The sequence below is a fragment of the Malus domestica genome, chromosome 06 (assembly GCF_042453785.1).
Source record: "Malus domestica chromosome 06, GDT2T_hap1".
Taxonomy (NCBI): domain Eukaryota; kingdom Viridiplantae; phylum Streptophyta; class Magnoliopsida; order Rosales; family Rosaceae; genus Malus; species Malus domestica.
Genome location: NC_091666.1, coordinates 19,735,147 through 19,750,588, shown reverse-complemented (window position 1 = coordinate 19,750,588; position 15,442 = coordinate 19,735,147). Strand labels below are relative to the sequence as shown.

The 15,442-nt window shown below is 41.6% G+C and overlaps 2 protein-coding genes across 2 annotated transcripts; both read right to left on the bottom strand.

The window, feature by feature from the left end:
* Nucleotides 1-9,655: 9,655 nt before the first annotated feature.
* Nucleotides 9,656-10,111, bottom strand: LOC139187566 (probable carotenoid cleavage dioxygenase 4, chloroplastic). The gene has a single exon (XM_070823203.1). It carries the CDS (start codon nt 10,109-10,111, stop codon nt 9,656-9,658), a length of 456 nt encoding a protein of 151 aa, XP_070679304.1.
* A 2,225-nt stretch (nt 10,112-12,336) lies between these two features.
* Nucleotides 12,337-13,495, bottom strand: LOC103416260 (probable carotenoid cleavage dioxygenase 4, chloroplastic). The gene is made up of 2 exons (XM_070823202.1): nt 13,484-13,495; nt 12,337-13,331 (listed from the first exon to the last, which is right to left on the bottom strand). Exons 1-2 carry the CDS (start codon nt 13,493-13,495, stop codon nt 12,429-12,431), a joined length of 915 nt encoding a protein of 304 aa, XP_070679303.1. The 3' UTR covers nt 12,337-12,428.
* Between the last annotated feature and the right edge of the window lie 1,947 nt (nt 13,496-15,442).

The following is a 15,442-nucleotide window of genomic DNA, read 5'->3' as shown; positions in this document are numbered from 1 at the left end:
GGTGAATTGCACCGCCCAAGCTCCTCCCTGCATGTGAAACACCCAATCTGTCTCTTCCACCGCTGCTACATTGCATTTGATGAAGAGGATGAAGAATGGCGACCCAGAGACGAAACGTTAGGCAGTACTTCTCGCCTTTCAAACACAAATATGGCAAGTCGTGCCCTCGTCTACTTCAAGGCCGAGACTTCCTGCATGCACCACGAACTCCACTCCTTCGTCTTCTTCCACCATGGCTGCTGCCCAAGTTCTCGGAGCTGCACTTCCGCTTCAACGAGGTGGAGGAAAGCAGCGGCTTTCCGGCTGAGGAAACCTGGGATAAATTGGTAATTTGAAAAGCCGAGGACGACATTGGTTGCTTGCTATCGGAGTCGCCGGTCAACGACGACATAAACGATGTCGCAGCCGAATACGAGAAATTTATAGTGTTAGAGGAGTCCATAGTGCTCTCGAGCACCATACTGTGGTGATGGTGATGAGAAGGCGGGATCTGCTGGATCGGCGTCGCATGGTACAGCGCCATCTCGTCATCTTTTCCTCTGCATGGCACAACAACATATTGGATCATCCTCTCCAACATAGGGAAGCCGACGTCCAAGAGCTCCTGGGCCAGCATCACGAGTCATTAGTCTCGGTCGCCACCAGCTCTGCATCCTCCGCTCGAGCCACGGAAGCCCAAACACTTAGTCGCCGCTGTCCATCTGGGATCTGCTGCAGGCAGCAAACAGTCTTCTTCCTCAACTCGCCATCGACGCCTCGAAGTCTCGGCAAAGCAGCAACGCCTCGGTTCCCTCGATGTCTTTCGCGGACTCACGGTTGTGGAAAGTGGCAAGAACATGCAACATCACCACTGTTAACCTGCTGCTGCATCATCTCGACAAATTCCTCGATGCATAGCTTGGATTCGTTGGAGTAGCATCTTTGAGCCGCCTCATCTAGTGCCGATTGCTGCTGCAGTTGAAGGGTGTGAGCTGAGCTGCAGTTGTGTCGCGGGGACAAGACTTCGAGTACATGCGATCTCATTGAGCAAATGCACTTCTGGTATGTGAGTACGGTGAAGGTCTGAGATGGACGGGAAAGGTGATGCCGCTGTCACTGGCGCCGATGCGGCGGTGAAGGTGGAGATGCCAGCTGGAGTCGAAGAGCTCGAGAATGGTTGTTGCGATGATTGGAGGTCGATGGCGCTCTCTTTAGGCAGAGAGGAAAGACAAGGACGAGGACGACGGCGGCGTGGAGTCTGTTGGCTGTGCTCGGTGGTTGTACTCACCTTCTCCTTCTGCCCATCAGCTTCAGCAACACGTACAGCCCCTCATCCTCCATCTCTTGCCTCGCAGCTGCCAAAACAACTTCAAAGACCGCCGTCAAACGACTAGCCGGTCTCGAAGTACCATTTTCTCGGCCTCCTTGCTCCGCTCCCTGCAAATTCCCCATCCCGTCATCCAAATTTATACAAAAAATAATAATAATAAAAAATATATGGTGGAACACTGCACCATGATTAAAAAAAAAAAAAAATGCATGGTGCGGCGTCTGGCACCATATAAAAAAAGGGAATGATGGAACAAAGTGGTGATGGCACCACGTGAAAAAAGAGAGGTGCAGCTGGCATCATGATTAAAGAAAATAAATAAATAAATAAAATTAAAAAAAAATATATATATATATAAATATAATAAATAAATAAATAAATAAATAAGCATTAAATAAAAGTCCATTTTATTTATTTTTCTGGAAATTTTACATAAATTTGCATTATACACACTTAAAAAAAAAATTAAAAAAAAAATCAAATTTACAAGAAGGGATCTTCAAGGACGATCAGGTGCTGCCTCACCACTCGGCAGAGCTCCAGAAATGAGAGGCGCCGGAGGTTGAATATTTGAAGCCACACCACTCGGCGGAACTCCAAGAAGAAGAGGAGCCAAAGGTTGATCATTTGGAGCTTCATTACGCGGTACAGCCCCAGAAGACGAAGGCAAATGCTGCTGGAACAAACCCACAAATCTCTGATGATCAAGTAAAATTTGACCATCAGATTCCTGCATCTGGTCAATCTTCCTCTTCATGTTTGTCGCATAGCTATGTGCGAGCTTATGCAACTGTTTATTCTCCTGCTTGAGCCCTCTAATCTCCTGTTTGAGACTCATCACTTCAGCCGCCAACGATTCAACTTGACGGGTTCGAGCAAATAGGCGTTGGGCCATGTTGGACACAGAACCTGCACACTGCACACTGAGAGCCAAAGAATCCTTAACAGCCAACTCATCAGACCGTTTGGAAAGTAGTCTGTTATCTCTGGGAGTGACAAGGTTTCGGGCCACCACCGCAGCGGTCATATCATTCTTCACCACCGAATCCCCAACGGTAAGATGACCAGTAGGGGATATGAAGGATGGGCGCCATATGTTGTCTGGAGAAGGCAGGACTGCCTCTTCACCAAGATTCAAGTCAAAACGACGATCGGAGGGTCCTGACATTTTCAAAGTGTTGAAGAAAGAAGAGGTCGGACGAATCAAGATCTTAGAAGTGCAAGAATGGAGTTTTCACAAGTAAAATTCAAGTGTGCTTTGAAACGAACAGCGTGCCTCTATAAAAAAATCAGCACTCGACGGGATTTCAGAGATCGAAGAGGCGAGCTCAGAATTCAAAGAGGCCATTCAAAAATCGAAGAGGCAAGCTCAGAAATCGGAGAAGCATCTTGCTTTTCCAGACGCGTCGACACCCGTCACACGCAAACTCAGCTTTGCGAAAATCACGGGCAATTTGTCGAAGCGCCAATCCCAAATATCGAAAAGGCGCCAGTCTTTTTCAGCCACGTCAGCACCCATCACACGCAAACTCAGCTTTGCGTAAATCACGGGTAATTTGTCGAAGCGCCGATCCCAGTTATCGAAGAGGCGCCAGTCTTTTTCAGCCGCGTCAACACCTGTCACATGCACACTCAGCTTGGCGGAAATTACGGACAATTTGTCGAAGATTTCTGATAAAGAAGAAAGCACGTGAAGCCATATAGATCAATCACGCATTGGTTGCCGACACGAGTGAAAGAATAGTACCTCTACAGGTATCAAAGAACTTCCTATAATTGTCTACCTTCGCCTTCCATAGCAAGGCAGACATACAAAGCCTTTCTTCATCTCCAAAAAAAAAAAAATGCTTTCCCAACGAAGCCTCTCGAGTCATTCAATGTTCCTTATTCGTTGGGGTACCTCCGCAAGCCAATGACTCCAAAGCAAAAGTATCTCATATCACCAGGGTAGAAAGCAAGAGTATCTCATATCATGCGTTCTCCATGTCCTTTCCTTTGTCCTTGTTCTTACCTACAAAGACAAGGATAAAGAAAACAATATGCCGGAACTTCCACTCAAACTCGGGTAAGGAACCGACTACTTGGAACCCTTCCCTGATTGCCTACCTAGCACTGCTCTCAAGCACTCGTTTCCCACTGCTGCTGTACTTCCAAAGAAGCTGCCACATCTGCCTGGAGAACAGATAAGGCAAGTGAAAATGATACTTTGCAGCATATGGAGACAAGGTGCAGAAGGAACAAGCAGAGAAGAATGCAGTCTGCACAGTCAATTCAGCAGAAGGAGTCCGAGCTGAAGAACTCGAGAAGCTGCCATATCTGCCTGAAGAAACAAGCAGAGAAGAATGCAGCATGCACAGTCAACTCGGCAGAAAGAGTCTGAGATGAAGAACTCGTTTTGACCCTCAAATTCTTGGGTCGACTTACTAGGCGTTGTGGGCTGCACGTGCCGATTCACCACCCTTGAATCAAATCCTTAAAGATCAAGTCACCAACCGGAAGAAGAGCCCATCAATCTTGAAGATCATACCGCTGACCAAACTGCTCAGGTGTGAATTAGAAAGATTGAACAAAACAACAAGTCGTCACCTTCACCTCGTGCCTGCTTGCCATATGTTCAAGTCAACCTTCAAGAATCAAGCCTCAACGGCCCTTGAAGAAGCTTTCAGCCAAATTCAAAATCAAGCCTCGACGGCCCTGGAAGAAATCACAAGTCTGATTCAAGATCAAGTGTCTACCACCTTTGAATCAAAACCTAGTTCAAGAATAAGCTGTGGAAAATCAACAATTGGAGGAATCCAGAAAATCCTCCAACCCAGTTCAAGATCAAAGCTGTGGAAAGTCAACAAAGCGCAACAAAATACGTGTCGATTCACCCACTACCAAAGCCAAAGATCATCTACCACATGAAGCTCCTTGTGGTCCAATTTCAACCTTCAAGATCAAGCCTCGACGGCCCTTGAAGAAATTTCAAATAAAAGTTCAAGAACAAGCCTCAACGGCCCTTGAAGAAATTTCAAACGAAAGTTCAAGAACAAGCCTCAATGGCCCTTGAAGAAATCTCAAGCCCAATTCAAGATCAAGCATCAACGGCCCTTGAAGAAATCTCCAGCCCAATTCAAGATTCAAGCCTCGACGGCCCTTGGATCGACATCTACAGTAAGGGACTTCAAAACGCATCTCCTACACGTGACAAGCACATGTATACGACGTGCCTTGAAGTGGGGGCATTTGTAGACATCGAAATTTCGGTAAATAAATGTTGACCGATAAATCAAAGTGTCAACGCTCATGTATTACATAAATTTTACACGTAGCGTGTGACTCAACGAAAATTGAAATGAGTTGGAAAAGTCATCAAATAGGACACGTGTCAACACCCGGCAGAAACGACTTATTTCATCTGGGATATTATATTCAAAATTAGGCCTTGGAAAATTCTATAAATACAAGCCCATTTCATTCATTTTTAGAGGACCAATTGATATTACACCTTGAAGCCCTGAAGCTCTGAAACTCCGAAGCTCTCAAGCATCCAGGTTCCCGAAGAATCAAGAAAGCGTTCTTCGTTCATCGTTCATCGTTCATCCTAAGATCAAGCCCCAACGGCCCTTTGGATCAACAATCATCCACCAATTCAAGATCAAGCCCCAACGGCCCTTGAAGAACTTCCACCAATTCAAGATCAAGCCCCGACGGCCCTTGAAGAAAGCACAATCGTTCATCATCCGTTCATCCAAGATCAAGCCCCAACGGCCCTTTGGATCAACAAACATCGACAAATCCACACACATCCAACCGTTCTTCAAGATTAAGCCCAAAAGCCCTTGAAGATCCGTTCATCACTGTTCTTCAAGATCAAGCCCAAAACCCCTTGAAGATCCGTTCATCACTATTCTTCAAGATCAAGCCCCAACGGCTCATTGGAGATCCGCTCAAATCCACCTTCAAAGATCAAGCCCACGGCCCTTTGAAGAAACTTCCAACAGTTCATCCAAGATCAAGCATCAACGGCCATTGGATCAACGAAACATCCACAAATCAACACCTTACGGAGATCGAATCAGAGGATCAAAATAGAGAGAGATTGTAACCCAAAATCATCAAATACATAATATTTGTTTGTGCACGTTCGTTCTTGTCTCTTTCGTTTCAGGAATTTTCCGTGTTCACAAAGGGCTCGAGAGCAGGCATGTTCATTGTCACCCCAGACGGTTCGATGCTCGAACAGGCAATCACTCTAGGCTTCAAAACATCCAAACAACGAAGCCTTACTAGCAGGCCTTCGAATGGTACAAGACTTAGCGGTGAAAAAGCTTGCAATTCATACTACCAAGAAGTACATCGCAAAGCATCTGAAGATGGTGCAATACCTAAAGATAGTACGAAAGTAACTTAAGGCGTTTCAGACTTACACCCTTATACAAGTTTCTTGGACAAACAACGCCCACGTGGACATGCTAATCGGCCTAGGCTCTACCATTGACCATCAACTCAAATGCTTTATTCTGGTGGATTATTTGGATAAACCAAGCATAGAGGCGGAGACAGCAGCCAAGATGTCACAGGTTAGTACAACTCAAAACTGGCAAGATTCCATTATAAAGTACCTAGTCTATGGCACACTTCCCACAGAATGATTGGAGTTTAGAAAGCTCCCAACAAAGGCAGCACGCTACTATATGTGGAACGACATTCTCATCTAAAGATCCTACACCGGACCATATCTCCGCTGCTTAGTGCCTCCCGATGACCTAAAGGTTTTATGTTCAATCCATGAAAACGTTTGTGGAAATCACTCTGGAGGTCAATTCTTAACACAGAAGGTTCTTAATGCAAGCTACTACTAGCTTACTATGCATTAAGACGCTAAAGAGTTAATAAAAAAGTGTGACAGTTGCCAACGCTACAAGCCGGTACTAGCACTTCCTACCAGCGAACTACACTTGCATATGAGTCCTTGGCCATTCATGCAGTGGAAAATCGATAGGCTTCAAAAGCATATAGATCTCAGCAGACTATCCAAAAACAGGCTTGTTGGATTTCTCATAATTGCCAACGCGAGTAGTCACCTCTTTCTCAGTAGGCGAACCAGTCTTAGCAACCAGAGGAACATAGTCTACCTTATCGCTCTTCATAGTAGCAAGCCTCTCCAAAGGTGAATAGAACTTACTCTCAACAGACGTCTTGGTACAGACTTCGACACCAGGGGCACGATGAAACTTCTACGTTGAGTAATCCTATCAACAATCATACTAGCTATCTTCAGCATGGCAGGTGTCACTTGCTTAGATTTAGCAGCCCCATATTTCTTCCTCTTGGAACAAGTCAAGTCAATCACAAGCCTCTCGGTAGGAGGCGGACCCTCACGAGCAGCGGAGGGAGTCTTCAGTTTTTTCTTAGTCGGCATCTCTTGAGCTGGCAGGGAAGACCTTTTTTTTCCCACCTTCATTCATAGCAGGCTACATAACGGTGATCGGACAAGCCAATGCCTCCGCCTTGATCCATTTTATCTCCTCTTTCGTAGGCAGCCCAGCTTTCTCCCTGCGAAAAAGACTAAGCAGCCAATTCCATTCACGGTAAAGCAATGTGAACCTTCTTTATATCTAAAGAAGTCTTGGGAGTTAAGCCAAAGTCTGAATCTACATAGATAGATGAGGATAATCAACAAATTAAAGAACAACTCAACAAGAGCACAAAGCAACCTAAAGACTAAGTAGTTTACTTACCGGTGATGAAAATTGTCGAAACATGTAGCTCTGAGGAAGAATCCGACTCACACTTTCCACTTATCTCTAAAGTCTTATTGGCCCATTCATGATCTCCCTTGCTTGAGTGATCGAAGAGCATATGGGGGGATCACAGCTGCCAACTCCATCAATGCGGCCTATGTTAAAGAAGTACCGAAATTCGTCGATAGTTAGATCCAAGTCAAAAAATTGGCTTAGATTGAGGAATCCCACCATCACACGGACCGCATTTGGAGAACATTGAGCGGGGGCACATTTCATGAAGCAAAGGACTTCTTGGAAGAAACGCGACATGGGAAAAGTAACTTCCAACACAAAGTTTAATAGCTCTTTGATCTTCACTACATGGCTCACAGCTGCTCCCACACGTTTCACACGCACCCCAGACGGAATGGCGTGCCTAAGAACGAGTATCATAATTAATTTTGAAGCGAGCAGCCTTGAAATAGCACACTTTACTTAAATACCTGCCTCGACGATATAACGACGACACATCATTGTCGCCTTTGTGGCTTGAAGAAGACATGCTCGAAGAAATTATACAAAGACATAAGGAAGAATTATTAGATGGCTGTACAAAAAAAATGGGAGCATAACTTGTGCTGGCTCCCATTTTTCTCTCTGCTCTCGACCTAATGGTTCACGACCTAAAACCAACACGAGAGGGAATACAACCCCCGCACCTCATTCCTTTCTCTTCGTACCAGCCCAAGCCTAGCGACCTAAACCTTCCACGCCAATGCCCACCAGCCGAACCCAATGCACCCCGGTGATGACCCAAATTGAGCCCCAACTGGCCTCCACTGCCTATGCTATTGCACCCAACCCTCAACCTATACCGAGCTGTCGTTGCACTGAGCCACCTATAATGATGTGGCTTTCCAGCCATCATTTTGCCACCTTCTCGACCCCCGTCTAATCAAATTTCAAGCCCCTAGGCTCCAAAAATTAAGAAGACAAAACAATTAATTTTTCTTACCTTGGTGTGGCGTGAAGATGAAGAAAGCAACAAAAGGCGATCATTTGCATGGGCAAGGGAATAAGGTTGCTATGGAGGGGGAACAAATATCCTCTAGTTTTCTCTCTCTTGTAGAGTTGGATAAATTGCTCTTTGAAGTTGATTTAATCATCTACTTAATATATACTTAAATAGACTTTGGAGGTGATTTATTTCCCTTTCCTAGAAGGATCTAATTTCTAATTAAAGTGGGAATACATCAAAATAGGAAACAATCTTATGTTTCCTAAAAGCAAGGGAAGATCTCTACACCTATTGCCCTTTCCTGCGAGTAGCTCAACTGGTGTGGGGGCATTTATGGAGCAAAAACTAATCCAAAAAATTATGGAGGTGACATGTGGACTTCTGGGTGAAAAGGACAAAATTACTCTCGAGGCACACAGAGATTCCCACGCACATTCAACGAACAATAACGACTCAATCAAGAAAGAGTCAAATGTGATCAAAAGGGTATTTATTCAACCCTCTCATCACTCCTTATCAAATCCTTATTCAAAAGGTAACTCCCAAAACTTGTTATTTAATTTAGGAATAATTGTCATGTTAATTGCAAGATATTATGTGAAAATTGCCATGTTAATTGCAAGATATTATTTCACATAATATCTTGCAATTATTCACCCAATTACACCATATATGGCTGGCCACTTTCCCCAAATAGGGCCGGCCACCCTCCTATAAATACCTCAATTATCCCACTAAAAAGCAAAGCCATTTGCTACCCAATATCTCCTAAACACATTCTTTTCAAAATTCTAACTTTGGCATCAGAGATTCTTTGGCCAAAGCCCTCCCATTCATCATGAGCCCGTGAGGCTTTTGGCTTTAACTTATGTGTTATTATTTTCCAGGTGCATTTTTGTTAAAGGAGAAGACGAAGACAATTTGCATCCACACCACCGTCATAGCTTCCCAGGACCCAGATTTGACCGATCCAGACTTTTCTTGAAGCTCGAGACCAACGATTTGAGCCCCGTGCCTTCTTCATCTTTCATGTAGTCATGGAATTGAGCGATATCTCTAGAAGAATGAACTTAGACGCACAAAACAGAGGAACGAAATAACGAACCAAGCAGAAGAACGAACGAATGAACGAAGTAGTGAGTCGGTGTCGTAGACAAATGAAGTAGAAGAATGAAGCAGGTCTTAGCAGTCTTTCGGGGGGGGGTCTCGCTAAGACCAGCTAACAATGGTGTCAGTCGCAGCGAGTCCCTAATAGTACCATTAAAGGTAATCCCTACGTGGAACAAAAAATGGACTCCTTTAAAAGTTAGTCCAGTCTAATTCCAACGAGACTTAGTGAAGCCAAACAAATGGCCTCTTAGTAAACAAGCTGCTCATGATTTTCATTAGCAGTTCATACTTTCACGTTTGTCTTGTTTCTTACATGAGCCGTTACGGCTTTATGTGCATTGCTTGACTGTTAACGAGTGTTACACTTATAGTCAATATAGATTAGATTAAATAATTTTAGCATAAATCTGTTATACTTGCAATACAACGATCAGACGATGATGACATATTAAACTACTAATCATTTCAACCATTGAAATTTAAAAATAACTATTTTGACCAATTTCCCTACATATTTTCTAGGTCCTTTTCCTTCACGAAGAGACCATGGAAGCCGTAAGGAACCCGGCGGGGCAGCTTGAGAACCGCCACTATATCAAGCTGTGAGGACTTAGCATCCATCACCAAGAATCTTGATTCTCCTGTCTTCTCATCATGCACAAATGACACCAAGTATCCGTCATCCTCCTCTGCGTTAGGGTTCTCCGGTTCTCTAGCAACAAAGAAAGGCTCGCCCCCATAGCAATTTGGGCCGTATATCCTGCTTGCCACCGTACGCCCATCCCTATTGGACGACACATCGAGATCCAGCTTCACCAACTCTGCACACTTGGGTATTGAATCGTGATCAGGGAGCATTGATTCCTCAGCAACAGATCCATACACAAACTTATTCTTCTTCCCCACGTAAGCCTGGTTAATCACCCCGAGTTCTACATTCCTTATGGAGATGGGCAGCCTCATTACTATCCCCGTCTTAAGATTGATCCTCACCTTCTCTACCGATGAACGGAACAGATCCAATCTCTCAATAATGTTTTGTGCGGACAATACATTTGGTGCAACCAACTGATAGGAGCATATTTATGCGACTTAGTTGGCTTGTTCTTGTGCATTTATGTCGTGTTTCCTTAGTTATTTTAATGTTTAAAGTCATTTTCGTGTGTTTTCAGATTTTATGGACAAAGTAGGCAAGAAGATGCATTTTGGAGCATTTTGGAGCAAAATGGAGCTTGGAATGCATGTCACATATTTGGGCCAAAGTGGATGGACGAATTTGAGAACTAAAGAGGCCAAGATTGTGAAGAATTATGGTCCAAAAGATGAAGAACTCAGCCCAAAAATTTGTCACCCCAACTTGCCTTCATTGCCATGCAAAACAACATAGAATTCCCTTTGGATTCCCATGCCATGCTTGATCACTCTTGTCCCCTACATAATTTCTGATTTCATGCTTCAATTCATTTAATTATTACACTTAATTGCTTGATACCTCTTGTTCCCTTCACCCACAAAATTTTATACAACTTTCATAACCATAACATGCACCAATTGATGCTCCATCATTCACATTTGGAATCCCATGCCTTGTGTACCACATGTTGCTGCACCTTTGACCCATTTATTGACACATTTTCACCTCCCTTTCCATCTCTATGCAATGTACACAATCATTCATGCTCCCTAGCTACAAGACCACTCCATTTTACCCTTCACACTTTGCATCATCACTTCATTTTCACCCTTGGACCATTGCACACCACATACACTCTTTGCCGTGCATTCTCCCTAGCCTAACCTGATTCTCTAAGGTTTTTGGGGCCTATATATACATGTTTACACCCCTTGGCAAAGGGTTCACACTCTCATATTCACCATTCATCACAGAAATTCGTCCATACTCACCCTAGGTAGCAAAACACCCCAAAAACACCATTCTAGTGCCTAGAAAACATAACAGCCACTCCACCTTCTTCCACCCTCTTTGCCTAGTTCTCCACCACCCTCCAACCCTCAAACACTCCTCCACACTTACCCTAAACCTTTCCATACCATTCCCCATCCATTCTACATCATAAAACTACCCAAAAATCCGTCCACAAAGCAATCTGCCGCAAGCAAGCAAAGGAGAATTCTTGGGTGCACTTGCTACCCAAGTTGGAGCATTTTAGGTGTTTTCTTTCCTTTGATTTTAATGTCTAATTTTATGTATCTTTGCTTTGTGAGTATGAGGAACTAAACCCCTCTTAGTTAGGGGGTGATTCGAAACCATGTTCATACTTGCAATATGATTTGATTACATCCAGTTGTGATTCATAAGTTGTGAATTCAATTTACTTATCCGATCGTATAAAAAATGATTTGTGTATGTTGGTTAAGAGTGCACGCTTATTTTTCATGCATGAATTTAACGCTAGAATATAAGGGAGTTTCACCTAATCGTTATGAACTTATATTCACAAGTAGTGAAGGTTGCTAGTCACAATCACGTTAAGTAAATTCTTGGCATAAGTTTCATGCAAATCATAGTAACGAGTGCCTCGTCAATGCTTATGTTTTTCATAGAACTTAATGATTCTTGCTTGTATCTCTATTATGCAATTCATGTAGGGAACTTGTAGGGAATGTTTTGGGTTTTCGTATGCAATCATCCAATCCAATAACTTGTGGAAAAACTGAGGGTTAATTAGTGCAATTCACGGTTAAATTGGGGCGTTGAGTATTAATAGCTTATCGAAAAGCAACTGGAAATCGTTTTGTATGCAAGTGTGACATGTGTGGAGAAGAACCTCCTAGCTAGCCTTCCATCCATAAGTTTCATTCAAATTCATTTTACAATCTGTTTTGATTCACTTAAATTTGTCTAAGAATTTGTTTACTTTGTTCTTGTCTTAATTTAATTATTTTCGTCCAAAATCAACCCCATCTTATTTCTTTGAGTCATATTAATTAGAACTTGTCTTAGATTATGTTTTTAAGTGTTTTGGTTCATTAGAAAACCAAAATTCGTCCAAGTTTGTGTTAGAGTCCCAAAACTGCCCAGATTGTGTGTTTAAGGTAGTTTTGAGTGTTTAGGGGCTGTTTTGAGTCTTTTGATTTGTTTTAGTGTTTTAAAGTATAGTTTTGCATTCTTTGAGTCTAGTTAGTGTTTTAAACTTTGTTTTTACGTTTTCAAGTCAGTTTCCAAGTGATTTAGCAATCTCTCCTAATCCCCGGCCTAGAACGATCCCTACTTACATACTTTACTACAATTGATAAAAAGAGGGTTTAATTTGTGTGCTTATATATTTCGCATCACCAACACGATGGTATCCGTATCCTCTTCGTCTTCCCATGCATTAATGGTGTGTAAAATGTTGAACCCCGGAACATCAAACCATCTTATCTCGGACTCGTCAACTGCGTACCGGGGAAGTACTCCAATCCTAGGAACTTTGGAGGTATCAAAAACGACTGGCGATCCTCCGGTAGTGATCACTTTGATGGGGTCTAATGTTATTTGTATGTCAACAAATACGGCATATTTCTTGGTGATTGCAAAGTCGTGGATGATAGATGGTCGACGCATAGAGATTATGGGCACGTCCGGGTGCTTTGTCCCATCTGCATCAAAGTGAAAATAGGTGAGGAATGGACGCACCGCGCTGAAGCGAAAAGCAAAGGTCTCGCCGGTTTCTGGGTCTATCTTCGGATGAGCTGTCATGCTCACGGAGAGTTTCTCATTAAAATCACAGCGCCCCAGGGTTTGAATATCTCCGTTCGATGTCAAACTCACAGCGTATGGGAGGTCAACCTCGCAAAGCGCATAGATACGATTGCCAAACAAAGCTAAATTGGTGTTTGCGACACCAAAACCGTTTGCAGGATTGAGCTGACCAGTAATGATTTGGGAAGCGAAGAGACCTGCGCGCATGGTAGAGGCAAGAAGGCCGTTGAAGCTAGAGAAGATGCTGGGAAAGAAAGGATAACCAGTTTTGCGCTCTGTGGTATATTTATAGGTCTTGACGTAGCGGCTGCAAAGTGTTGCTCGGCCTTGGGAGATCTTAACGGAGTGAAGCATGCCATCCCCTTCAAAATGGTGGTAAGGCTGCCCTTGGGGAAGGTACTGTGGGTTGGGGCCATTGTGAATGTAGACACCGTCAAGGCACGGTGGTAGGGAGCCTTGTATCAGCTCGCACTCGCACTACTACAAAAGGGGGTTATAGTGTCGTAGGGTGGTGTCGCTTTAATCTAATATAGTGGCGGATTAGGCAGTTGCGACACTAATTGAACATGACGTCGGATTTACTGTCGCTTATAAGCGTCATAAAATGTTTATGTCGCTTTCAAACCGACGTAAACATACATTTTAATAATTTTTAAATACTAGTGTCGCTTTTAAACCGACGTAAAAATTATTTTAATAATTTTTAAATAATAGTGTCGCTTTTAAGCGACATAAAGTATTTTTTAAATACTAGTGTCGCTTTTAAGCAACATAAATTATATATATATATATATTAAATTAAATTTTATATCCCTAAAAACGATAATAATTATATAAATATATATATATATATTAAATTTGATTTTAAAAAATTGGTGATCATTGGATTGGCTTAAATATACATACGATTCAATTTCTTAAGTGTTATACATACAAAATAAATAAATTTAAATCTACTTAATATATATATATATATACACACACCATTGAACTTGATTGAATACGAATTCTATGAAACTAATTTCGACAGTTATAAACGAAAAATCATGATTTAACGGTTATTTTAACTCCGATTTTGATGATTTTTTACAGCTACACTCCTTGACCCTATATGAATACAATGAATGGATTCGATCTTCAAATTAAAATATTTACACAAGTGGATACCACAAAATCTTATGTTATACTTAATGAAAGTATAAATAAACTCTAAGTGTTAGTCAATCTATTGTTTTGATGGGATACGAATTCTCCGAAACTAATTTCAACGATCTCAACCGTCAAACTTGTTTGCATATGCTTCGAGATTACATCAGCAAAAAATCACAAAAAACAAACATTCAGAGATCAAGTAACGGGACAAAGCTTTTCGACGGTTATAAACGAAAAATCACGATTTAACGGTTATTTTAACTCCGATTTTGATGATTTTTTACAGCTACACTCCTTGGCCCTATATGAATACAATGAATGAATTCAATCTTCAAATTAAAATATTTACACAAGTGGATACCACAAAATCTTATGTTATACTTAATAAAAGTATAAATAAACTCTAAGTGTTAGTCAATCTATTGTTTTGATGGGATACGAATTCTCCGAAACAAATTTCAACGATCCCAACCGTCAAACTTGTTTGCATATGCTTCGAGATCACATCAGCAAAAAATCACAAAAAACAAACATTCAGAGATGAAGTAACGGGACAAAGCTTTTCGACGGTTATAAACGAAAAATCACGATTTAACGGTTATTTTAACTCTGATTTTGATGATTTTTTACAGCTACACTCCTTGACCCTATATGAATACAATGCATGAATTCGATCTTCAAATTAAAATATTTACACAAGTGGATACCACAAAATCTTATGTTATACTTAATAAAAGTATAAATAAACTTTTAAGTGTTAGTCAATCTATTGTTTTGATGGGATACGAATTCTCCGAAACTAATTTCAACGATCCCAACCGTCAAACTTGTTTGCATATGCTTCGAGATTACATCAGCTAAAAATCACAAAAAAAAAACATTCAGAGATCAAGTAACGGGACAAAGCTTTTCGACGGTTATAAACGAAAAATCACGATTTAACGGTTATTTTAACTCCGATTTTGATGATTTTTTACAGCTACACTCCTTGACCCTATATGAATACAATGAATGAATTCGATCTTCAAATTAAAATATTTACACAAGTGGATACCACAAAATCTTATGTTATACTTAATAAAAGTATAAATAAACTTTTAAGTGTTAGTCAATCTATTGTTTTGATGGGATACGAATTCTCCGAAACTAATTTCAACGATCCCAACCGTCAAACTTGTTTGCATATGCTTCGAGATTACATCAGCTAAAAATCACAAAAAAAAAACATTCAGAGATCAAGTAACGGGACAAAGCTTTTCGACGGTTATAAACGAAAAATCACGATTTAACGGTTATTTTAACTCCGATTTTGATGATTTTTTACAGCTACACTCCTTGATCCTATATGAATACAATGAATGAATTCGATCTTCAAATTAAAATATTTACACAAGTGGATACCACAAATTCTTATGTTATACTTAATGAAAGTATAA

Coding starts and splice junctions, on each gene's coding strand:
- LOC139187566 (XM_070823203.1), bottom strand. CDS start 10,111: ATGAGGCTGCCCATCTCCATAAGGAATGTAGAACTCGGGGTGATTAAC.